The following is a 23076-nucleotide window of genomic DNA, read 5'->3' on the forward strand; positions in this document are numbered from 1 at the left end:
TAGTACAGCTTTAATATACTAAGTATTTAACTACTTATTTAGAGAATGGTCATTGCTTGGAGGACATCTTGTTCATAAAAAGTTTGAGAAGAAAGAAAGCAAATAAACATTTTTGCATTGTATTTTTAAAGTTGAAAATACAGTAACTATAACAAAACAAGCTCTCATCATTTATCTTAGTTTTATTAAGGCAAGTGTAATTTACATAAAAACTAATGGGAAATCGTCCATTGAAAACATGCTAAATTTAGAAATAATGTAATATCAAAACAAAAAGAATTCAATAACTGTCAATAATAAACCAAACTAAATGTTTATTCTACAATCATATAGTCTCAGCAAAGTTTTAAATAACAGAAAAAACTGAAAGTGAATAGTGCATTGACATTTAAATAAACATTTTTACAGAACTGTTTCCCTACAAATGCATGGATTGGAATAACAAATTATAATAATGAAATATATTACAAAAAGTTTTACTTTTTGTTTCTAAATTATATTGTACATAAAAAAAATGGAATAGTTAACATTAAGTACATATGCATAATGCATCACAGTGTTAAAGTACAACTTAACAGGTTGAAAAATATTAACAGAAAAACAAAAATAAAATCAACAAAATCTTCAGCAAAGTAACTTATTGCTCTGGTTCTGGATTTATATCTTCGCCAGGCTCTTTTTCAGCTGGAACTTTGTCATTACTATCCATTACCTGTGGCTCCTCAGTAGGTTGCTCTGTAGGACTATCATCTTAAATGTTGTAAACAAAAATAATTACAAAATATATGAAATTAAAAAAAAAAGAGTAACTACAATACATAAAACATATTTACCTGTAACTGCTATATCTGTTTCTCCTACAGATTGTACCTGTTTCTCTAAATCCTTAACACGTTCTTCAGTTTCTGCTATTTTTTGTTGCAACTGTTTATATGTTTCTATACCGGCTATTACAGCAAGTTTATCACGAATATATCTGACATAAAATTAAGGTTACTTGGATTATATTCCAGTCTTTCAAACTAATTTTAACAAAAAAGGATACTCTAAAGCATCTTCTGGTTTTTTTTCTTCTTCATATAAATTAACTAGAACTTTTGTTAATGCATCCATTACACCATTCTTTTCCAAATATTTTCGGAATTCTTCACGTTTACCCTCGGACGGCTAAGATAATTTTTAATAATTATAAAACCTAATTACATTAAAAAGACACTTACTTTATAAGACGGATTTGCAGTACCCATGTTTAACAGTTATATATTAATTCTAGTTTAAATTAAATATCAAAATCAATACTAAGTATTTAAGATTAATATGTCAAAAATAAAATTTTGACAATACCAAATTATTATTATACACGGCCTGCTTCATAAAATCATAATACTATTTTTGCTCTGGATACAAAAAACAAGTTGATATAATGACAGTCATATTTTATGTCAAATAAATGCCATTATATATGCCATAATCAGCTGACAATGACAAATATATATTACGATTTTTAATATTGGAACCTCTATCCAAAATATTAAAATTAAAATAATACGTGCTACTAATTTACTTCACAATTAAAAAATTTTATTCATATTAAATATACGAGTTTATTTTTGTCTTGTTTTCCAAATAGCATTAAGAAGAATTTAAATATCTATCTTTCAAAAATTATCGGGATTCGGCGGGAATAACTGATGTCAAAAAAGTAACTGTCAAAACGTAAACGTATTTAAAAAATATGTATTCTTTTTTAAAATCAGGTACATTAAATGATCCTGCAAATGTATCAAAACCTTCAGGATCAGGCATCCAGAAGAAGAAAGCTAAAAAGTTACAGTGGGTTGAAAAATATCGACCAAAAACTGTTGAAAATGTTGTTGAACAAAAAGAAGCAGTGGCAGTTCTTCAAGAATGTATTACTGGATCTGATTTACCAAATCTACTGTTTTATGGTCCTCCTGGGACAGGTAAAACGAGTACTATTTTAGCTGCAGCTCAGCAGTTATTTGGTGATTTATATAAAGAAAGAATATTGGAACTGAATGCTTCAGATGAACGAGGAATTCAGGTTATTAGAGACAAAATTAAACAATTTTCACAACTTACTGTAAATAGCAATAGGTCAGATGGTAAAAAGTGTCCACCTTTAAAGATAATTATACTAGATGAAGCAGACGCTATGACAACTGCAGCTCAAACTGCTTTAAGAAGAATTATGGAGAAGGAAGCAAAAACAACAAGATTCTGCCTTCTGTGTAATTATGTTTCTAAAATTATAGAACCATTAACTTCAAGATGCTCAAAGTTTCGCTTCAAGCCTTTAAATGAACCATTTATTTTAGAAAGACTCAATTTAATTTGTAAGGAGGAGGGTGTACTAATAACTGACGAGGTTTTAAAGGCTTTAGTTAAAGAAAGTGATGGTGATATGAGAAAGGCTATTACAGCTCTCCAGAGCTGTTCAAATCTAAAAGGAAAAGAAACCTATATTACTTTGCAAAATGTTTATGAAGTTTTATCAGTGATACCACATAAGTGGATAATAGACTTTTTAAATGTTTGCAAAAAAAAATGTCATATATCCATTCTAACAAATTTTATCAAGAGCTTAGAAAGAGAAGCATATCCAACCCATAAAATATTTGAGCAATTAAGTGATAATCTTATTGAAGCAGATATTGATAATGTCTTGAAAGCTGAAATTGGAGATTATCTTGCGTCTGTAAGCTACAGAAGTTCTTGTAGCCGAGCTGATTTTATACATTTACTAGATTTGGCTGTAAATATGCAAAGAATTTTAACAGTTCCAATAGAGCAAAGACGTCTTGAAGATAAAGAAATCTCAAACTTATTAACAGTTTCAGGAACTGCTTAAATGTTAATTTACAATCACATTTTAATATATATATTTAAAAATTAGATTTTTGTTTTTAATTTTATTTCTTTAATATTGAATCTAGCCAATGGGTAGAAAATCACTGTACCCAAAGTTAATCTCGATTCATAGTGGGCATTTAACAACTCTCTTGATGCAGTTGTTTTCTAGATGCCAAGAAAATATGGTCCTCCTACTGTTGCGGTAGCCACGGATTCGAATCCTGCTGGGGCATGGTCGTAAATTTATATTTGTAATTGTTTAATATTTGAAAATGTCCTAGGCAAGAGTGTAAAATCCGACAAGGAAAATTATCCTAGTCACGCTAGTAACCAGGCTGGGTAAGACCGGATGTCTTTTGGGATGATTTCTAAAGTTGGTCACTCGCCAGTCGGTAGGATTAATGCCGAGGGCCGTGGTTCGGAGCCCACGTTAAATAGTAAGTCCAAATAAACCCATAGTTGGTAAAAGGAGACTTTAAAATATGTAAAAAAATTCATCAGTATTCATTCAGTTCCGTAGTTATGTTGACCAGGAAGAATAACTTGCCATTTTGATTTATAGAATGGCCAGTATTTTATTATGATTTATATTCACTATCCTGGTTCGGAGCGAATTTTTCCTAGGTAAAAAGGGAATCCTGTCTGACCACCGAACTTGTAACCAAATAGGTCGATAAAATTCAATTTGAATTGGTAAATTATTGATTAAAAATCCCCAAAGGTTTTAATTCAAAAGCCAAATTTTATATGAAACATTGTGACGGCTGACACCTTAATTTCTGATGGCGTGATCGAGTGTTTTATTGAAGGAGCTTTTTTATGTTGTTTACATATGTCGAGAATTATTATTCTGTATTACTTGAATTTAAGACATTTAATTCAATATCATTTTTAAAAACATTTATTTAGTTATTTTCAACATCAATCTTAAAATGATTCTTAATTTTCTTACGGGAAAACACCAACATGAATACGAATGCATATATTATCTATCATATGTAAAACCTTACAAAACAAACCCTGTAATACTCTTTAAAACAATAATTGATTTTAAAATTAATTAAAATGTGAGGCTTTAAATAAAAGCAAGATATTTTTTATTCATTTAAAAACTCAGTAAAACTACATACATTACAAGAATTAGTAGATTTAATATGCTGTTATAACCAATAATAAACAGTCCTAGTGAGTAAAAATAAAATACATATAAAAGCCATTCTATTAGAACTAATTAGTAAAAAAAGCAAAAGCTTTGTAACACAAATATGTAAAAACAACAATAATGGCGATTGAATAATAATAACAAATATATAGACAAATAAACTAGAACTGAAAACCCATCATCATGACTACTTTTTTTGTCGCATTTTCATCAACAATTCAAATCTTCTATTTGATCTAACTCCTTGAATTTCTTTTCTTGTTTCTTCTATCCTGTTCTTTGCTACTTTTGTTTTAGATGTAAACGCATTTATTTGTTCTTGTTTAGTTATAGTTTTAGTTTCAGGCAACTTAAATCCAAAACGCGTAATATTTTTGACTGGTTGTTGTTGAGATTTCACTTTCTCTATTTTGAAATCTTTGCGAACAGGCAATTTACTTCTTTGGTCTTTTTTCTTTGCCTTCTCCAAAGAAGCTCTTTTTCTTATCATATTTTGAAGTGGCTTGGAAACTGTTTTAGTAGAACCTAAATCTCTTGGAGAACAGTTATTTTGATCATTTTCTTTTTCAAGTGATTTTCTTAACACATGCTGAAGCGTTTTGGAAATGGTTTTTGATGGAGCCTCTTTTAATGTGGAATCATTTGACAATCCTTCTGTCAAAGGGCTAAACTGTAACTTCTTTCTAGATTCCTTCTCAGTTGTTTCCAATGGCTGAGTAATTGCTGGCGGCTTATGTCCGCTGAGCAAACACCTAGCTCGTTTGGCTTTCCGTTTCTGAAGCTCCTCCAAATTTTCCATCTTTTCAAAGCGCCTTTGGTGGATTTTCTCAAAGTTGGGCATTTTCACTCTTTTGATCTCACCTTTTTTAGATACCTTCTCATTCTTATCTTTAGTCAATACTGTTTTTAATAGACTAGTATCTTTTTTTGGAAACGGAGTACTGGTACTCGTAGGTGAAGATTTTGAAACTAAAAAATAACCTTTTACCATGATTTTTTCACAAAAAAAAACTAATTAATAAATCGTTGGATTTAAAAGGTTGATTTTTAATTAAATATGTATGAAGCAATATGGAACGTCCAATAATTACGAGATGTGTTGGGAGGAGGGGTTGTGGTGGTTGTGTTAATTATTGAGCCGAATATCACGTTAAAGTATAAAACTACGAAAAAATTGGGCCAAGCTAACGGGAGACAAAGTATTTCCTGCAAAATCTGAGAAAATAATATCTATCGTGGTTATACTAACTTCGCAAAACAGCACAGTAGCCCTTCGATTGTTTAACACCACCTTGCAGCTGCACTGCGTCTGTACAAACATATGCAGCATATGAGCCGAATAATAGCGACTCATATTCGAACATATTCCAACCTGCTTTGTTTACGCCCGTAAATATATTATTACATAACGATTCGGTCAACGTTTCCACTTATTTAATATAGATTCGACTAATAAAATTAGACAAAAGAATTTCTAACAAAATTAGTTGCCTCTAAAAATATGTAAGTGTACTAACCCCGGAACCAAACAAAGATTATTCACTATAGAAAGCAATGATCGAAATGAATGGGTTCGACGCAACGAACCACGCAAAAGCTGAATTATTCGCATAACACTTAACTATACCAAATTGGAAAACTATACGTATTCCAACCGAATGTTATAGAATCAACAACGGATGCCTGTTTATCAGCCCGATGTAGCTATAAATCTGATTTCTACAATGAAAATTTCCACTGGAATTGATAACAACCTCAATCCCAAGAAAGCTCCTGGACTTCATGATGCTGAAAGAGCTGCTACGAAAAGCAATCATTATGTTGAATTACACATTTAAAGCCTGTTTGTGACTGAAGCACGTTCCAGGGTGGTTTAAGTTGCTCCAACAATCACGCTTAAAACCCTGACAAATCGAAAGAATAAGTCGGATCTTACAAGCCTATTTCACTGCTACCTGCGATATCAAAATAATTTGAGAAGCTGCTTCAAAACGTATTAAACCATTTATAAAAATACCAGATTTCCCATTTGGATTTCAAAATAGTCACTCAAGAATTGATCAATTGGACAGAATAACAGCCGGTTTTGAAGAAAAGAAATACTGCCCTGCAATATTCATCGTCTCGCAAGCTTTTGACCGGATATAACATTTGGGTAAATGATTTAAGTTGAATTACTACCGTGAAACTATTGTTAACTGTAAAAGTTAGATATTTTTGAAATAAAATGTTGAGCCTTGCATGAAGGCTCATTCTCATCACTTAAACCTATTTCGGCTGGAGTCTTGGGACCACTCCTATATCTGCTCTACACTGCTGATATCCCAACAACAAAAGAAATAGTACTTGAAATATTTGGCAACACAGTTATCATGGCAAAAGATATATCTTTGTCTAAGGCTGTAGAAAAAGTACAAGTAAAGCAGTCAACGAGATCTACAAAAGGACTAGAGACTGGAAAATACAGCTTAATAGCTCAAAACCTGTTCATGTTAATTTGTGCGGCGAAGTTAGGAAAACCTAATTATATCATTTGGCGGATACACAATTCCTAAAATCAAAGAGATTGGTTTATGAAAAATACAGTTAATTTTGAACTATAGGGTATTTTTACAAATGCAAAATCATTTACTACCTTGTTAGTTCGCCACTACCACCAACTCAACCCTTTCACGCCTTGATTAGCGTGCCGTATGACCTCAATTGGCCAAATTTATCTGCTGATAAGTTAACTTTAATTATTTTGGATGTTTAAAAAAATTGTTAAAAACGCCTCACATAATTAATTAACGTCCCCTTATCAACTGTATTCATGTAAAAATGTATCTACTTACATAAATTGTTATTACTCAAGCTTCTGCGATTATTTGGCGTTAAAAGTGGAGATTTGGGAGTTTTTTTTACAAGTGGTGAATACATCTTTTTTTTGGGAGTATTCATGGGCGACTCAATTCTGACTAATTTTGGTTGCCTTTGAGATACTTTAGAAACATTTGCTTCTAAAAATTTCGATTGTTTTGGAAATTCCTTGGGGGGTGTAATAATTATAACAGATTTCGACTTATTTGTAGCAACTTCTCTTTTTTGTGCTAAAATTAAAATATAAATAAATAAATAAATAACAAAGATTAAACAAAATCTTACATGATTCATCACACCATGTGGTATTGAAAACTGGTGTTTTTTCCACTTGTGACCATGTTTTTCTGGTTGATTTGCGTAAATATGGAGAATCCATTACTGATTCTTTTTTTGTAAAAGTTCCTTCTCTCATTATTTGGCTAGGCATATTAGAAACGTCGTTCACTAAAGAATTCACTAAAACTATAGAGTCCATGTCATCAATCATGTTTTTAGTAGCATTAGACATAAAATCAAAGGTATTTTCAGCAACTACTTCATCAGTTACTTTGACTGAAGTTGAAATTTGTTCTGTCTCTGGTTTATTAGCTTCATCTTTTTGAATATCAGTTGCCTGAAAGTCACTGGGAAGAATTACAGACGTAGATCCTGTGCTAATATGTTTTCTCTTCTCTTTACTCTCAGTACTCCAGTCTACGAAAGTACGACAGCCTCTTTTTAAGGTAACAAATCTCATTTTGTTACCTTCGTCATCGCAACCAGTTGAAAATCCACGACTTGATTTTTTGGAACTATTTTTGCGCTCACCAAACTGTGTGACATTTAAATGATCTAATATAGTACTTTTCCTAGGATATTTTTTGAAACTAATCTCCAATGAGCTTTCAGAACTGGAGAATACATCATCACTCCCCTTTAATGATTTTAAAGTAGAACCTTTAGATTTAGATGATTTTATAACTGACATGCTAATTGACCTTTTTTCACCTACTCCATTTACCAACTTATCATCTAAGAAAACATCATCAGATAAATTTGAAATAGTTTGAAATGTTCTATTATCCAAAACTAAGCTGCTCTTCCTATCATTGTTAGGTTTAAATGCAGGTATACTAGCATCATTTTCATTATCCACATTATTATCCAAGTTTAAGTTATTTTTGAATTCAAAAGTATTTCTTTTCATTCCTGTAATTTCTGTTTTAATTACTTCAAAAGTGTCATTTTTTTTGACATTATTGGAAGTATTATAGCTTTCACTAGGACCACACTTATTTGATATATCCTCAATGTCAGTTGTGATTATACCCAAATTTGTATTCTTGAACTGATTTCCTTTTAGGATCTAATTAAAAAATTCATTATTCGTACTAATTCAATTTATCAAAATTATTTACCTTTTTTCTTCTCCTTCGGTTCTTATTTTTAGGCCTTTCATCTGTTGATGGAATATTAACATCACTCTCTTGACTTCCAGTCTTCAAATATAAATGATAAAAATCAAAAAAAATAAATACAAACATTTAAAATGTTAAGAAAACTCACATTTTCACTATTACTTTTAGCTTTCCTTTTTTTCTTTCTTGTTTTTTTCTGTTCTATTTCAATATCTGTTGATTCACTGTTGGTTTCATTTTCTTTATTTTCTGCTGATGAGGTATTATTTTTTTTATCCTCTAAAATATCATCAACCTAAAATATAGAATTATATGGCAATAGATGATTTTAATTTATATTGACTTACTGCAAGAACAACCTGTGATTTGTGACTTTTCTTAATTTTATTAGGTTTAATCTTATTATTTGTCTCATCTTCAATGGTGCACTGATTTGAGATATCATGCATCGTATTCCTAATTTTTCTGACTTTCTTTTTGGATACTTTCTTAGTTCCATTTTTACATAATTCATCTCCTGTCTCACTAAAACTTCTTTCAAAATTATCACCTTTTGCTGAACGATTTTGCCTTCTTGATTCTCGAGTCATTCTCATAGAAATCTCATTTTGCAAAACTTCGCTATCGAATTCAAAACAGGAGGATGTTGATAAACTTTTTTTGTTTCTAATTAATGGTGAATTTTTTAAAATATTAGATCTGCAACGCATACTTCTGAGTGATTTTGACGACATTCTATGGGCATTAAAAGATATAAATCAATAATGAGACAATTTTAAAACACTTTGTAATAAAATTGAATTACCGTTTAACAAAACAAGTCGGTTAGATTTAAATATAATTGTCAAAATATATAACGGCTGAGGATATATTAATGATGTCGAAAAATATCGAGAAAAGTTTCGATATTTTATGCTAATAGATCGATATTTTTGTTAACTGAGATATTCAATTACTAAGTTATTAAAGATATAGTTACTTTTTCAAAAGGTAACAAAGATTATATAAAACAAAGATCGATATTTATAGCGACTGCTGAGAAAAGATATCGATTTAATTAAAGATATATGTAGATATTTTTCAAAATATAAATATTTATATACATATAAACAGTCGAACCGTGCTTTTGAATGAATATAATTATTATTTTCAGACCCTAGTTTTCGGACTATCGACTGTTTTTAGTCGATAGTTCCCAACGCTAATATTTTCTGTATTTTGTGAACATAACCTTTAAAATCTGAAAAATATTTTCTAATAGTAAATGAATATTTATGCCTCTGAATTATTGTCAATATTATTTCTTCAAAATATGGATATTTTAAAAGCAGAAATAGCAAAAAAAAGAAAAGAACTAGAAGAGAAAGATCTATTGGTATATCAATTAAATATAGTATTACGGTAGTGTTTGTATATTAATATTTTTTAGAAACCTGAAAAGAAGTACTTTAAAAGATCTGAACTTACAGCAAAAGATTTGGAAAAATATAAGTCCAAATATAATAAAAATGAGGATGTATCTGAACATTTAACTAAAGAGCAAATAGGTATTTAGACCATCCTATATTTGTATTTAATACCGTATTGAGATAATATATAGTACTTCAATTTTTTACTGTATGTTATTCAAGGTGATACATCAGATACAGATGTTAAACATAATATTTTACCAAGGAATGAAGTAATCATTAAATTAAGAGATAGAGCCGAACCAATACTCTTATTTGGGGAGTCAGAAATGGATGCTTTTAAAAGACTTAGGAAAAGTGAATTACTTGAGCCAGAAGTAAATAAAGTAAGTCTTATAAAGTAAATAATCAATATAAATCTATTTATAGTAATTGGTAGGGTTTTAGAAATGATTTACAAGAAGCCATGGAACAAGTTGATCAAGCTTATTTAAATGAACTTTTAAAATCAAAATCATCAGAACCTGATGATAAAAAAGATAGTAAAAGTCAAGAATCAACTGTAAGTTATGAAGAAATATGTGAAATGGCAAAAAAAATGGGTAGAGGAAATAGAGAACATGATATGATAACTATTGTTAACTTTATTCAGGTAAGATTCATATTTGCATAATGTCCATTGAGAAAAAAATTACAAAATATGTTATATATCAATTTATTATATATATTATTATTATATAATTATATACATCATATATATTAACTTAACGAAAAATACATTGTTATGGTGCATAAGGTGGTGGATTTACTTTGTGTATTGATGGTTCATTTACAATATTCATGTTGTAAGAATCAACATTCAAACCTAAAAACATCTTACAGTTAACATTTGCTATTTCATTGTATGCAATATTAAAAATTAAAGATAAAATTTAAATGCAGGGCTCCTTAGTTATTTTTATTACATTTATGGTGTCAAAATTGTTACCTGATGGTAGATCCTGAAACTGTGAGGCTGGAACTACTACATGGGTTATTGCTATCGTAGGCATCAATGATATTAATCTACCTAGTAAATAAAATTGCAACTAATATATGTTTGTAGTAGATATTTTGTTATATTACCTTTGTTTATTATTACCATTTTTAATTTTTTTCCTGTTTTTACAACATAAACTGCAAATGCTACATAACAAGCAATGTAGCTTAACATCAAGACAATTACTATAGTAAAACCAGATGCCACAGAAACCATATTTCTAAGTAAACTCAATTTTGTTGAAATGGTGCTAATACTGATTATCACATTTATTTATACTTATTGTCCTAAGGAGAATTAAAATTTATGGTATCAGATTATTGATAGCTGTATTTTGTATCTTTTGTAAATAATAAGTGGGAGATTACTACTAATCATGAAATTATCAGTTTATCAATAAAATTGTATGATCCATCGTTATTTATTTAATCACATGTAGTGTCATGGAAGTTCAGAATAATATATGTTATCCTGAAGTGAAGAATAAGCTTCATTGTATTTACTACTGTATCATTATATCGTTTAACCGTGGTTCGGAGCCCACGTTAAACTGTAGGTCCACATAAACCCTCATTGGTAAAAGGAGACTTTAAAATATAAAAAAAAGAATATATTTACATTACATTATTTATTATATTACATATTTTATGCATATTAATGGTAATACTAGTAGCAAGAAATTAATGATTCCACTTAAAATATTAAAGCCGGATTAATTATTCTGGGGACGCCACTACCTAAAATTAAAAAAAACTCAAAAACATTCAATGCGTAAAATTGATCTTATAATATATACTATTTTTTAAATAATCCAAAATTATTCAGTTCAAGAATTCTTCGTCGGATGAAGTATTTATTAAGAATAATTGTTACAAATTGGTACAATTGTTAAATACATGTTCATAATGGTTCAGTCAAAGTGTAATGCTAATATTTTCGATCGTTTTCAACAACTTTTAGCTTGAACTTGCCAAATGTATGTCTTATTTATTATTTTATTAATGCAAAATTGTATGTGCATTTCTTAATAGATAAATTGAATATGATTTAGATGTTCGATTCTATTTTGTTAAAAAGAGCTGTTTAAACTTTAAACAACTTCTTTGGAAAAACGTCTTTTGGAGATGGTGAGTATAGTCCTGACCTGTTCGTTCGAGCGGATTAGCGCATTCATAGAAAACACATGTGTGTGCAGGGAATTTGTTTACGTGTTGCATTTTTTTCATCAATGCGCCAAATCCTCTCGTATATTCAGATCTGTACTCACCATAAGAGTTGGCATATTTTTAGACGTTTTGATATATCAATTAAGTAAAACATTGCTACTATGCCAGATCACATCCTGTAGCACTGATCAAAATAATATCAAAGACTTCACTGATATTGCAATACTTAGCATTATACAAAATTATTTAATTGCTATCGTTCCAGAATCTTTGATCTACAAAGCAATATCATATTGTGATTCCTTAAAAAATTTCCAGTTTTAATACATAATACATTTACTTACTTGTGTCTACATTATTTGGATGTACTGTTTTCATTACCTCGCTTTTTCCATTTAGACTTGGATACACCACAAAATAATATCCTAAAATAAAGTTAAGAAATAGAATGTCTAATTTTTCTAGTACTATTTAAAAAAATAATATTACAATAATATAAATAAATATTTACTGAATTTTGATAAATTAAATCGTAAAATTATACGTACCCTGGTCTAATTTTTTTAAAATGTTATTCTTGTATTTCAAAAAACTAATAATATGTGTTATTAATATGAGAAAAAATAACGAAAAAGCTACGGAGGTAATAACACAAGCGTATATATCGAATTCCATATTGATAATTCATGAGTTTGCTATATACCTTTCATGTTTCTACTAAGTCCTAATCTTTGATCCATCTTATATGCGTAATATGTTATTATCTATACCATTTATTTATTATAACTGTGATGATTCATAACTTTTTGAGCGATAAAATAGTATAATCAATTGTTATTTCCTTTATACGCAGTGAATTTGGTATAATTCCGATCCGGTCTCATTGTAAATTTGAATTATTGAGACTAATTGAAAATTTTGATTGCCCTTTTGGAAAAAATTCACAAAATAATTTAATAATTCAATTATATAATTAATATGATATTTAAATAAAACTGCAGAATTTGTATGTTTTTTATGAAGTGGAATATATTGTTTGGTATTTTAGCACATCCTGAGTAAATGGAATGAACAACTTCAGAATAGATCACAAGAAGAAAAGATTTCTACCAAAGGCAAATTACAAGGAGCTACATACACACAAACTCAAGTATATCTCAAGCCATTGTTGAGAAAGCTAAAAGCATTTAGTGTTCCCGAAGATATAAGTGACAGTTTAACGGAAATTGTAGTTCATCTATTGAACAGGAATTATTTAAAAGTAAAATATTTCGAATATGGCTTTATTTATTAAATAAGCTTATTTTGATTAATATATATCAAACGTATGATAATCATAATTTAATATTTTTATCTTATTACAGGCTAGTGATGGCTATCTTCAGATGGCCATAGGTAATGCCCCATGGCCTATAGGTGTCACTATGGTTGGTATACATGCTAGAACGGGACGAGAGAAGATCTTTTCTAAAAATGTAGCACATGTCATGAATGATGAGACCCAGAGAAAGTATATTCAAGGTTTAAAGAGGTTAATGACTAAATGTCAAGAATATTATCCAACTGATCCATCCAGATGTGTTGAATACCAGGCCTTTACAGGGGAGAATTCTATATAACCTTGTTATACTTTAGGTTAATTATATATGTATAATACTTCGTTTATATTATAAAAATATACTTCATTTTTTAATTAAATTAATATAATTTAAGTCCTCAACAAATATTGTGATATTGAATAAATTCTTCTTACTTTCACTTATTTTCATTGTCACATCTAGAGAGTAGGGAAATTTTTTGTTTGTTGTGTGATAATGTTAAAAATACACGTATAATTATGTTTTTTATTATTGATAAAAAGTTTAAATATACTTAAAAGATTTAGACGAGATTCAAGGGATTATAATTATCAATTATTTATGGAAAGCAAATTCACTAAAATTGTTGTCTCAGTTGACTTAGCAACTGACAATTCTATTAACCTTATTTTGCAGCACATATCTAATATTTGGGGATATATATCATTCAATAATTTGATGAGTATTTCCTTATGTGTATTAGTTACAAACAGCTTAAATTGTTACTGTATCAACCAACTTAAGTAACTAGTTAAAGGGCGTCTTAGAATAACTGCTCTGTAGCAAATAACAAAGCTCCAAAAACGACTGATAATACTATTACTAGGCTTGATGATTAAAAGATCTATTAATTGGTGTGACAAATTTCGTAACTGTTAGCCCCATAAAATTTATATTTGATAAGCTCTAAAAGTGCAATAAATTTTGTTAGAAGTGTCAAAACATTAACAACTTCGCAGGTAATTGGATCAAAATATATAAGACGTATCTAAAAACATAGTATATCGACGTTTATTCTGAAACATGCTTACTACGGGAATTCACAGGTTAGACAAACATTTTAGTAGATCTGACTCAAGATTAACAAAAAAGTACTAGTTAATCAGAAAATATCACCAACGTGATCTAAGATCAAACTGATTTATTTATCAATTAATAATAAAGCTTATTTGATTATCGAGAAACTTAAAGATTGAAGCACGCCATTCCACATGAACTTGTGTAGCGTATAGTGTTACTCTTAACTTTAACTTGACTTAATATAATTTAATTTCAATGTAGGAAATACCTGCTCTCGTCTTGCTTGTGAATTGATCCAAGTACAACAGAATCCCTATTTCTCTTCGTCGCGTCATTACTTGAGAACGACATTACCAATATTATTCATATTTTTTAATTTTCTAATATGTACTTCGTAGAAGGTTCTTACGAAAATAAAATTGCGCAACAAGTTGGGGAATACTAAGAAAACTTAACGACAGTGGCGGCTCCTGGTAAAAGTTTTAAGGTGTTTTGCTATTTTTACAAAAAAATTTTTTTATAAATTAAGTCCATACTACGTTCCCTTTTGTTCTCAACTTTGGCAATGACTTTGTCATTAAAATTGTCTATTTCGGAGATAAACTGTTTTTCAGATTACATGTAGATGACATAGAAGGAGTTGTTAAACAATCTTCCGCCATTAAATTTCTGAAAATCGTTTTGATGCACTTTAGTGTTGAGAAATACCTTTTGGCCACCGATGTTCTCAATTGTTACCACGATTTCTAATAATTGTCTAGTCTTCTTCAAATTGTTTCCTAGATTGTTTGTTAAAAATAGTTCAACCCCTCGCGGAATTTTACGAATCACTGACGATTCGGGGCGGGACGGAATTAATACACCACTTATGGCCTTGGAACAAAAGAGAAAGTTTATTTTCATCCCTGGTAATTTATACCTACTCGATACAAGTCCCAGCGCCCTCTACTAACTTTTCTTCCTCCATCTATACTGGCTCTTGTATCGAGACAAGTCATATATTTAACACTCCCCTTCAATTTAAATGTACTATATAACTTAACCTAATTAAGACTGTAAACAAAGATTACAAAAGTACATTTAAATTGCCAGAACAAAACTATTACATTGTACATACAAATTTGTTCAAACTTAAAACTATTTTATTTCTACATCGCGAGAATTTTCACTTTAATTAATAATTTACTCAAATGAATCTACACAATTATGTGATAAACAAACATAACAGTCAGTTTTCTACTTAAACACAATTCTCTCCTTGAACAATCATAGAAATAGTCGCCACAACACTGTCCAATTTAATATCGATTTTAGTTTGTTCTTGGAATGCCCAACATACACATGTATTTCTCTTCGAATGAATTTCTTCCATGCCTCTGAGTTCTTTTTATCAAATGGCATGAATCCATTAAAACTTCCTAGTTGATTACCATACCAGTCTTCATAACTTGCTCCTTCAAGTCCACTTCCGCCTTACATTAGTCCATGGCCTTCTGGTATCACTGAGGTATCATGACTAAACGGTCACCACTGCAGTTTTCTTAACATGTTCCTTCAAGTCCACTTCTGCCTTACATTAGCCCATGGTCTTCTGGTATTACTGAGGTATCATAACTGATTGGTCACTACTATCTCCATTTTCTGCTTCTACTATTGTACTCAATTTTGTTTTCTCCAATTTTCTAACTTTATCACCTTCACTTATTACTTTCAACTCAAATCATTCACTAACATTATTCTGCTTTATAAGCTTTCTTCTGTTCTTTACCTCTATATTCCAAATCAATTATTGATGGGTGGTCACTTTTGTTTTTTCTTTTCTTTTAACATTCTTCACAGTTCCCTTTGTTTTATTCTTCTTGTCATCTAGACCAGATTCATCATTATCAAATCCTAATATGTTTGTTATTTCCATTACTATCAAAATCATTATCACTCCATTTCCAACTCGAAATCAGAATATTTTTAATATAACTCAGGAGTTCAGTTCCAACCTTCGTAGGGTGAAGACGTATTTTCAATACGGTCCAAGCTATAAAAAGATACCTTTCTTTAAAAAAACCCAGTATTTTATTAGGGTTATTTAATTGAGTGTTAAAAACGCATAACAGATGCGGCTATCCGTCTCTCAGTGGACCTAAAGTGTAGTGAATACGTGTTTACGTGACCAGACAAAAGGACTGCATCTCATTTTTATTAGTGTTTAAAATAATTTCATCTTATTTTACAACAGTCCTTTTGAAATTCATTTATAGTATTTATAGTAAAAAACTAGTGCTAAAATAACGTAAGTGAAAAATGAAGTGCGTGAAATAAACAATGTATTTATTTTATTTTTTTTATCCTCTGGAAGTAAATTAAATAAAATATTAAAAATTAAAAAATGGCAAACAATAGCGATTCAACCAAATCACCTGCACACTTTGATATAAGATTAGAACAAACAGCAATAACGCAAACTCCACCATCAGAATGGACTACAGTCGTTAACAAAAAACGATTGAGAAGTCCAGAAGAAGAAATCGCGAGGAAACAAACAAGAATCAGTGACTATTGGTTGCAGAAACCGATAGAGACAAAAAACAGTTTTAGCAACCTGTCGGAAGAAATTGAAGAGAACATACAACCAAGCCCTGAAAAAGTTGTTCCCAAACCACCACCAATAACAGTCTATAAGGTAGGAATAATAAAAAACATCCATGATTTATTAAAAACCATTACTACGAACTACACAATTAAAACAGTGAGCTATGAAACAATTAAAATCCAATTGTTCGAAGCGGATCACTTTAAAGTTCTTATAAAAGAATTAGATGAAAGAAACACCCAATACCATACATTCAGGCCAAAATCCGAGAGAACATTTAAATTCGTATTAAAAGGATTACATCACGGGACGGACTTTAACACCATCAAGGTAGCACTAGCTGAAAAAGGTCACGAGGTCGTAAATATTCACAATATACGACATCACACGACAAAAAAACCTCTGCCTATGTTTTATATAGATATAAAACCTAATGGAAATAATAAGGCGGTGTATGAAATCACCAAATTGGAAAATAATATTATTAAATGCGAACCACCACATATAAAAAGAATTATACCACAATGCACAAGGTGTCAAGCGCACGGGCACACAAAGACTTACTGTCGCAAATCATATAGATGCGTAAAATGTGCAGGAGAACATAAGACAGGAGATTGTACTCGTAAAGTTCGCGATGAAAAAGTGAAATGTGTCAACTGTAACGGAAATCATCCAGCGAACTACAAGGGTTGCGCAGTTCACAAGCAACTACAGCAGAAACTCTATCCTGCCTTAAGGGAAAAAAGGCATCAACAAAAACAATCCACTACTACCAATCTACCACTACCCACCAGAACAAGTCAACCAGACATAACTTATGCCCAAATAGTTGAAAATGGTTCAGCACAAAAACGAGAGACAATATCTCAACCTACTGAAACTAGCAACATCTCAAGATTAGAAAATATGATGGCCAAACTAATGGATCAAATGAGTACGATGCTTGGTCTACTCACAACCGTCGTAAGCAAACTTGCCTAATGCCTGAAACCAATAGCTACAAAATCGCCGTCTGGAATGCCAATGGGCTCCAACAACATGCCAGGGAACTAAAAATGTTCGTAATTGAACAAAATATTGACGTTATGATGGTTTCCGAAACACACTTTACGGACAAAAATTATTTGAAAGTTCCTAAATATAAGCTTTATCATACAAATCACCCTGATGATAAAGCACATGGAGGTACAGCCATAATAATTCGAGATGATATAAAGCATTTCGAAAAAGAAAAATTCCGCAAAGACTACCTGCAAGCCACCAGTATAACCATAGAGGAAGCCCATGGACCATTAACAATTTCTGCGATTTATTGCCCACCCAAACATAACAACAAGGCAGAACAATTTCAAGAATTCTTCCGTACGCTAGGTAATAGATTTATAGCAGGAGGAGATTATAATGCAAAACATTTAATGTGGGGTTCAAGAATAATAACCTCAAAAGGTAGAGAACTGCTCAAAGCCATAAGGATAGATAACTTACAACATATCTCTACTGGTGAACCAACATATTGGCCTTCAGACAGAAATAAAAAACCAGATACAATAGATTTCTGTATTACAAAAAATATTGATCCAAAAAAGTGTCAGGCAGAATCATGTTTCGACCTGTCTTCTGATCATTCACCAATAATAGTAACAATTTCTTCAAAAATTACCATCAAAGATAAATCCCCTTCTCTGTGCAATAATAGAACTAACTGGCCCTCATTTAGAGAAAACTTAGACCAAAATATCTCTCTAAACTTACCGTTACAAACTGAAATGGATATAGAAATAGCAGCAATAAATCTTACAAAAAATATACAGGAGGCAGCATATTCCGCGACTCCCAACATTGAAACATTTCCAAGAAAAAATACACATATATCATGTACAATACAGAAAAAGATAGCAGAAAAAAGAAAGTTACGACGAAATTGGCAACAGCAAAGGACTGAAGAGAATAAAAGAAAATTTAATAGGGCCATAAAAGAGCTGAGAGATCTAATCCAAATCGAACAGAACCAAGGCATTCAAGAATACCTAGAAAACTTGACATCAACTGAGGCTACAGACTATTCGTTGTGGAAAGCAACAAAAAAGCTTAGGAGATCCCAGCAGCATAACCCACCTATTAAAACAAGCGAAAATAATTGGGCGAGAAGCAATAAAGAGAAGGCCGACATTTTCTCAAAACACTTAAAAAATGTTTTTAAACCTTTCCAGTCTCAGCTACATAAAGATGACGAAAATAAAATTACTAGCTTTCTAGATTCGCCATTTCAAATGGATTTACCGCACGAGAAATTAACGGTCAAAAAAGTTAAACATACAATAATGAGAGAGATTAATATTAAAAAAGCTCCTGGTTATGACTTAATTACTGGCAAAATTTTAAAAGAACTATCAGAAAAGGCTATAAAACTATTAACATATATATTTAATGCTATGCTACGAATTAATTACTTCCCTAGTATCTGGAAAGTAGCTAAAATATTAATGATACTTAAACCAGGAAAAATACCAGAAGATGTGACCTCCTACCGACCTATAAGTTTATTACCAATAATCTCGAAAGTTTTCGAGAAGTTATACATAAAAAAACTAAACTATATAATAGAAAAAAGAAAAATTATTCCAGAACATCAGTTTGGCTTTCGCAATAAGCATGGGACTATAGAACAAGTGCATAGACTTGTAAACCAAATAAACGCTGACCTAAATGCCAAAAGATATTGTTCGGCTGCTTTCCTAGATATATCTCAGGCTTTTGACAAAGTATGGCATACGGGCTTGCAGGTTAAACTAAAGAAACTTCTCCCTCATCCGGACTATCAGCTACTAAAATCGTATCTCACTGACAGACATTTTATTGTAAATCAAGGCGATGAACATACCGAATTAAATCCCATATATTCAGGAGTTCCGCAAGGTAGTGTACTGGGTCCAGTACTGTATCTTCTGTATACGGCTGATCTGCCCACCACAAAAATAACTACTGTGGCAACATATGCAGACGATACAGCAATCTTAGCATCCCATGAAGATCCAGTCACAGCATCAATAAACCTACAAACCCACCTGGAGCAAATACAGTTATGGTTGAAGACATGGCGCATTAAAGCCAATGAATCAAAATCCACGCATATAACGTTTACCCTGCGTAGAAGAACATGTCCACCAGTAAATATCAATCATCGCCAACTCCCCCAAGCAGAGCATGTTAAATATCTTGGTATGCATTTAGATCGACGCCTAACCTGGAAGAAGCACATACTCTCTAAACGGAAACAACTAGGACTAAAATTATATCAAATGTATTGGCTCATTGGGCGCAAATCCAAGTTATCATTAGATAACAAGGTATTGCTGTATGAGTCTATACTCAAGCCCATTTGGACATATGGAATTCAACTATGGGGTACCGCTAGCAAATCTAATATATCCATCATTCAACGGTTCCAAAATAAGGTGTTGCGTGCCATTGTTGATGCTCCGTACTATATTTCAAATAAAGTGATACAACGCGATATTCCTCTAGAACCTATAACGAGTGTAATCCAACGTGTTTGTGTGAAGTACTTCGAAAGAGTGTCAGTGCATCCCAATGTACTCGCTAATCAGCTAAATATGCGACGTGATAGTGAAGTGCGTAGACTAAAACGTTTAACACCATCTGATCTGATTACTGGACATATGTAGAGTTTAGAATAAGCATTAGAATAAGACTAATTAATTAAGATAATATTTTATACAGAAGATTGCTTAATGAAGTGATTTTCTACATGCCATGTATATATAATATAAACAGAAGAAATACTTATTGCCAATAGGGCAGATTGTGGACTCACGAAGAGTAATAATAAAAAAAAAAAAATATAACTCAGAACTGTCTAAGTGCTGTTCGTCTTTATCACATCTTGAATATTTTTGCTTAGGGCTTTCTTCTATGTCTTCGGATAACGCTTCAGCTGTTGGTGTCTTTTCTGTTGAAATAAGCAGACAATAGGTGACATATATCTCATGGTCGTCTAATTTCCTTTCTCTTGCAAAATTATCTGCATCGGTTTACTCACAGATTCTTCTTTGGAATTTTATCTACTCACCTTATATTGGTCTCTCTATATATTTTCTAAACTGTATATTTTTAATTATTTCTTCACTATTATCCATATTGAAGTTTACTTCCATTGGCTTACCAGATTGGTCTGTTTAGATGTGATTTTGCAACTAACGAAACTTATATGCCTTTTAATCTTCTATATAGTACCCTAGAATGCCTCAACCAGTTATATGTTTTTGATGAATCTTTAATCTCTACTATCTTCTCTCTTTCCATTCCAATAAACTATTCTTTTTAATAAAGACTTTCCATTAAATCCACTATTTACTCTTCCTGTCCTTTTAATAATGAGCCATCAATGAATATAACGAGATGAACATTATCTCATTTCGTGTTCCAACCTTTAGGTGAATTTCTCAATCCATACAATGCTCAATTTAATTTATAGTTTCTCGTTTCAAAATTAAATCCTCCGATTTCCTGATATAAATATCTAGATCTATTTTTTCATTTATAAATATCTTCCTCCATCTTCAGATATTGGTTTATTAGCTTATAAATATCTGAATAAATTAACTCTTCGATTGCACTTGTTCTTGTCTCTAGCTTCTACGCACATAGAACAAGGTTTATCTATCTTCTTCACCAATAGAATTGATATTTATATCAAAATTCTAATATTTTGTAACTAAACTCAAAATAACGTTGTTCTCCATCCTTACAAATTAAAAATTCTTCTTCATTGGGTTCCATAGCTTTTCATTCTACCTGTAATTCTGTTCAATCTCTTATTTCTAGTTATCAATACTTCTCTGGTCCTTGCAACTAACACAGTGTTGATTTTCTAAACTCGTCTACATTACTAATTGCTACATTGATTCCAATGTTTCTTTATCCTACCGATAATTAGGTTGGACCTCATGTTTCTAGTTTTCAATACTTCTCTGGTCCTTGCAATTTACACATGGTTGATTTTCTAAACGTGGATTACTTCATTACTAATTACTACATTGACTACAATGTTTCCTTCTATCCTATTTATAACTCAAGATAACATTTTTCTAGTTTTCTGGTGTTCCTTCTGATGGTCATTGATCTTTGAGTGCTCTAGTGCTCCGAAATTAATTTCCGTCTGTTGCATACAGCCATCTTGATTCTTCCTCTTTCCTTCGTGTATATATATCTATATATATACTATACCGAACCAAACACTTTTTACCTAATCTCCATTCCCCTGCACTGTCCGTCGTCACCCTACTACTTCTCATTTACACCGAGAACTCTGGGCCCATAACCTTTTACGAATCACTGACGATTCGGGACGGGGCGGAATTAATACACCACTTATAGCCTTGGAACAAAAGAGAAACTTTATTTTCATCCCTGGTAATTTATACCCACTCGATACAAGTCCCAGCGCCCTCTACTAACTTTTCTTCCTCCTTTCTATACTGGCTCTTGTATCGAGACAAGTCATATATTTAACACGGAATCCTTACTTAACGTCTGGGTGCGGGTAGTGACACCCCCAAAGCCCGAGTCTTCCTCAAGGGGTTATGGTCGCAGAGTGTAGACTATGCTCTGTGTTCCGCAACCATAATACGGAATTGATGATGTCGGGGCTCCAATCATGTGCTTATGTGTACAAAATTTTCTAACATGGAGAGTGGCCATACAGAAAGTTGTGCTACGGAGCAGAGATTCGAAACCCCAGTACCGATCAAGGCTGTGGGTGGTTGTGCAGGCTCCACTCGACCGTAATCCGTTATCTGCGCAGTACTCCCGCTAGGTGACCAGGCCGGAGTACAGGAAATTATTACTGGCACTCCAAATACCGGTCTAAAAAGACCGAGGATTGCGTATACGTCTTCAATAAAATATACCAGCATTGAGTTTGATAAATATTTTGTGATCCAGACAAACAATGATTCTTTAGCAAAGTTATCACCCTTTATAATATGCTTAGTGGCCTCGGTAGGACAAATGGAATTAATTAAAAAACTAAGAAATGGTTCTTTGCTAGCTATTACCTCAAATTACAAACAATCTGCAATAATTATAAAACTCACCAAACTACATAACATGGAAGTGACTGTAACTCCTCATCCATTCTTAAACTTTTATAAAGGAGTGATCTCAAACAATGATCTAC

The 23076-nt window shown here is 31.4% G+C and overlaps 4 protein-coding genes and 3 long non-coding RNA genes across 14 annotated transcripts; 3 read left to right on the plus strand and 4 right to left on the minus strand.

Annotated features, from left to right (window-relative positions):
• Window positions 1–164: 164 nt before the first annotated feature.
• LOC143190159 (c-Myc-binding protein homolog) lies at window positions 165–1432 on the minus strand. The gene is made up of 4 exons (XM_076394300.1): window positions 1221–1432; window positions 1046–1167; window positions 834–976; window positions 165–750 (listed from the first exon to the last, which is right to left on the minus strand). Exons 1-4 carry the CDS (start codon window positions 1245–1247, stop codon window positions 638–640), a joined length of 405 nt encoding a protein of 134 aa, XP_076250415.1. The 5' UTR covers window positions 1248–1432; the 3' UTR covers window positions 165–637.
• A 46-nt stretch (window positions 1433–1478) lies between these two features.
• LOC143190157 (replication factor C subunit 4) lies at window positions 1479–2916 on the plus strand. The gene has a single exon (XM_076394297.1). It carries the CDS (start codon window positions 1736–1738, stop codon window positions 2870–2872), a length of 1137 nt encoding a protein of 378 aa, XP_076250412.1. The 5' UTR covers window positions 1479–1735; the 3' UTR covers window positions 2873–2916.
• A 1034-nt stretch (window positions 2917–3950) lies between these two features.
• Window positions 3951–9105, minus strand: LOC143190160 (uncharacterized). 3 transcript variants are annotated; one of them, XM_076394302.1, is made up of 7 exons: window positions 8643–9096; window positions 8444–8590; window positions 8296–8376; window positions 7643–8243; window positions 7181–7591; window positions 6871–7125; window positions 3951–5005 (listed from the first exon to the last, which is right to left on the minus strand). In XM_076394302.1, the coding sequence occupies exons 1-7, from the start codon at window positions 9027–9029 to the stop codon at window positions 4224–4226; spliced, it is 2664 nt and encodes an 887-aa protein (XP_076250417.1). In that variant the 5' UTR covers window positions 9030–9096; the 3' UTR covers window positions 3951–4223. The 3 variants fall into 3 exon arrangements, with proteins under 3 accessions (XP_076250417.1, XP_076250418.1, XP_076250416.1); XM_076394303.1 differs by having other exon boundaries at window positions 7181–8243; window positions 8643–9105; XM_076394301.1 differs by having other exon boundaries at window positions 7181–8243; window positions 8655–9096.
• Window positions 9106–9525: 420 nt separating this feature from the next.
• Window positions 9526–13607, plus strand: Prp18 (pre-mRNA processing factor 18). Its single transcript, XM_076394305.1, has 6 exons — window positions 9526–9670; window positions 9725–9842; window positions 9927–10090; window positions 10144–10356; window positions 12958–13170; window positions 13274–13607. The coding sequence occupies exons 1-6, from the start codon at window positions 9560–9562 to the stop codon at window positions 13526–13528; spliced, it is 1074 nt and encodes a 357-aa protein (XP_076250420.1). The 5' UTR covers window positions 9526–9559; the 3' UTR covers window positions 13529–13607.
• LOC143190162 (uncharacterized) lies at window positions 10404–11027 on the minus strand. The gene is made up of 3 exons (XR_013004176.1): window positions 10830–11027; window positions 10693–10773; window positions 10404–10569 (listed from the first exon to the last, which is right to left on the minus strand). It is a non-coding gene; the product is annotated as an uncharacterized LOC143190162 (long non-coding RNA).
• LOC143190163 (uncharacterized) lies at window positions 11357–14761 on the minus strand. 6 transcript variants are annotated; one of them, XR_013004180.1, is made up of 3 exons: window positions 14556–14733; window positions 12250–12334; window positions 11357–11476 (listed from the first exon to the last, which is right to left on the minus strand). It is a non-coding gene; the product is annotated as an uncharacterized LOC143190163 (long non-coding RNA). The 6 variants fall into 6 exon arrangements; XR_013004179.1 differs by having other exon boundaries at window positions 11357–11480; window positions 12254–12334; window positions 14556–14725; XR_013004182.1 differs by lacking the exon at window positions 14556–14733 and adding an exon at window positions 12458–12656.
• A 395-nt stretch (window positions 14762–15156) lies between these two features.
• On the plus strand, window positions 15157–22180 carry LOC143190165 (uncharacterized). Its single transcript, XR_013004183.1, has 2 exons — window positions 15157–16268; window positions 20749–22180. It is a non-coding gene; the product is annotated as an uncharacterized LOC143190165 (long non-coding RNA).
• Window positions 22181–23076: the final 896 nt, after the last annotated feature.

This window comes from Rhynchophorus ferrugineus, unplaced genomic scaffold (genome assembly GCF_030347505.1).
Source record: "Rhynchophorus ferrugineus isolate W39M unplaced genomic scaffold, kcgeb_rfMv2 rfM2, whole genome shotgun sequence".
Lineage (NCBI taxonomy): Eukaryota > Metazoa > Arthropoda > Insecta > Coleoptera > Curculionidae > Rhynchophorus > Rhynchophorus ferrugineus.

Excerpts from the sequence above, each read along its gene's own strand:
- LOC143190159 (XM_076394300.1), bottom strand. The coding sequence starts at position 1,247 with ATGGGTACTGCAAATCCGTCTTATAAA. Across the intron at positions 1,168-1,220 it reads CTGCAAATCCGTCTTATAAA|CCGTCCGAGGGTAAACGTGA; the intron begins GTAAGTGTCTTT and ends AAATTATCTTAG. Across the intron at positions 751-833 it reads AACAGATATAGCAGTTACAG|ATGATAGTCCTACAGAGCAA; the intron begins GTAAATATGTTT and ends ACAACATTTAAG.
- LOC143190157 (XM_076394297.1), top strand. The coding sequence starts at position 1,736 with ATGTATTCTTTTTTAAAATCAGGTACATTAAATGATCCTGCAAATGTA.
- LOC143190160 (XM_076394303.1), bottom strand. The coding sequence starts at position 9,029 with ATGTCGTCAAAATCACTCAGAAGTATGCGTTGCAGATCTAATATTTTA. Across the intron at positions 8,244-8,295 it reads ACCGAAGGAGAAGAAAAAAG|ATCCTAAAAGGAAATCAGTT; the intron begins GTAAATAATTTT and ends TTTTTTAATTAG. Across the intron at positions 5,006-6,870 it reads CTTGAGTAATAACAATTTAT|TTTCAAAATCTTCACCTACG; the intron begins GTAAGTAGATAC and ends GTTATTTTTTAG.
- Prp18 (XM_076394305.1), top strand. The coding sequence starts at position 9,560 with ATGAATATTTATGCCTCTGAATTATTGTCAATATTATTTCTTCAAAAT. Across the intron at positions 9,671-9,724 it reads TAGAAGAGAAAGATCTATTG|AAACCTGAAAAGAAGTACTT; the intron begins GTATATCAATTA and ends AATATTTTTTAG. Across the intron at positions 10,091-10,143 it reads TTGAGCCAGAAGTAAATAAA|GGTTTTAGAAATGATTTACA; the intron begins GTAAGTCTTATA and ends AGTAATTGGTAG.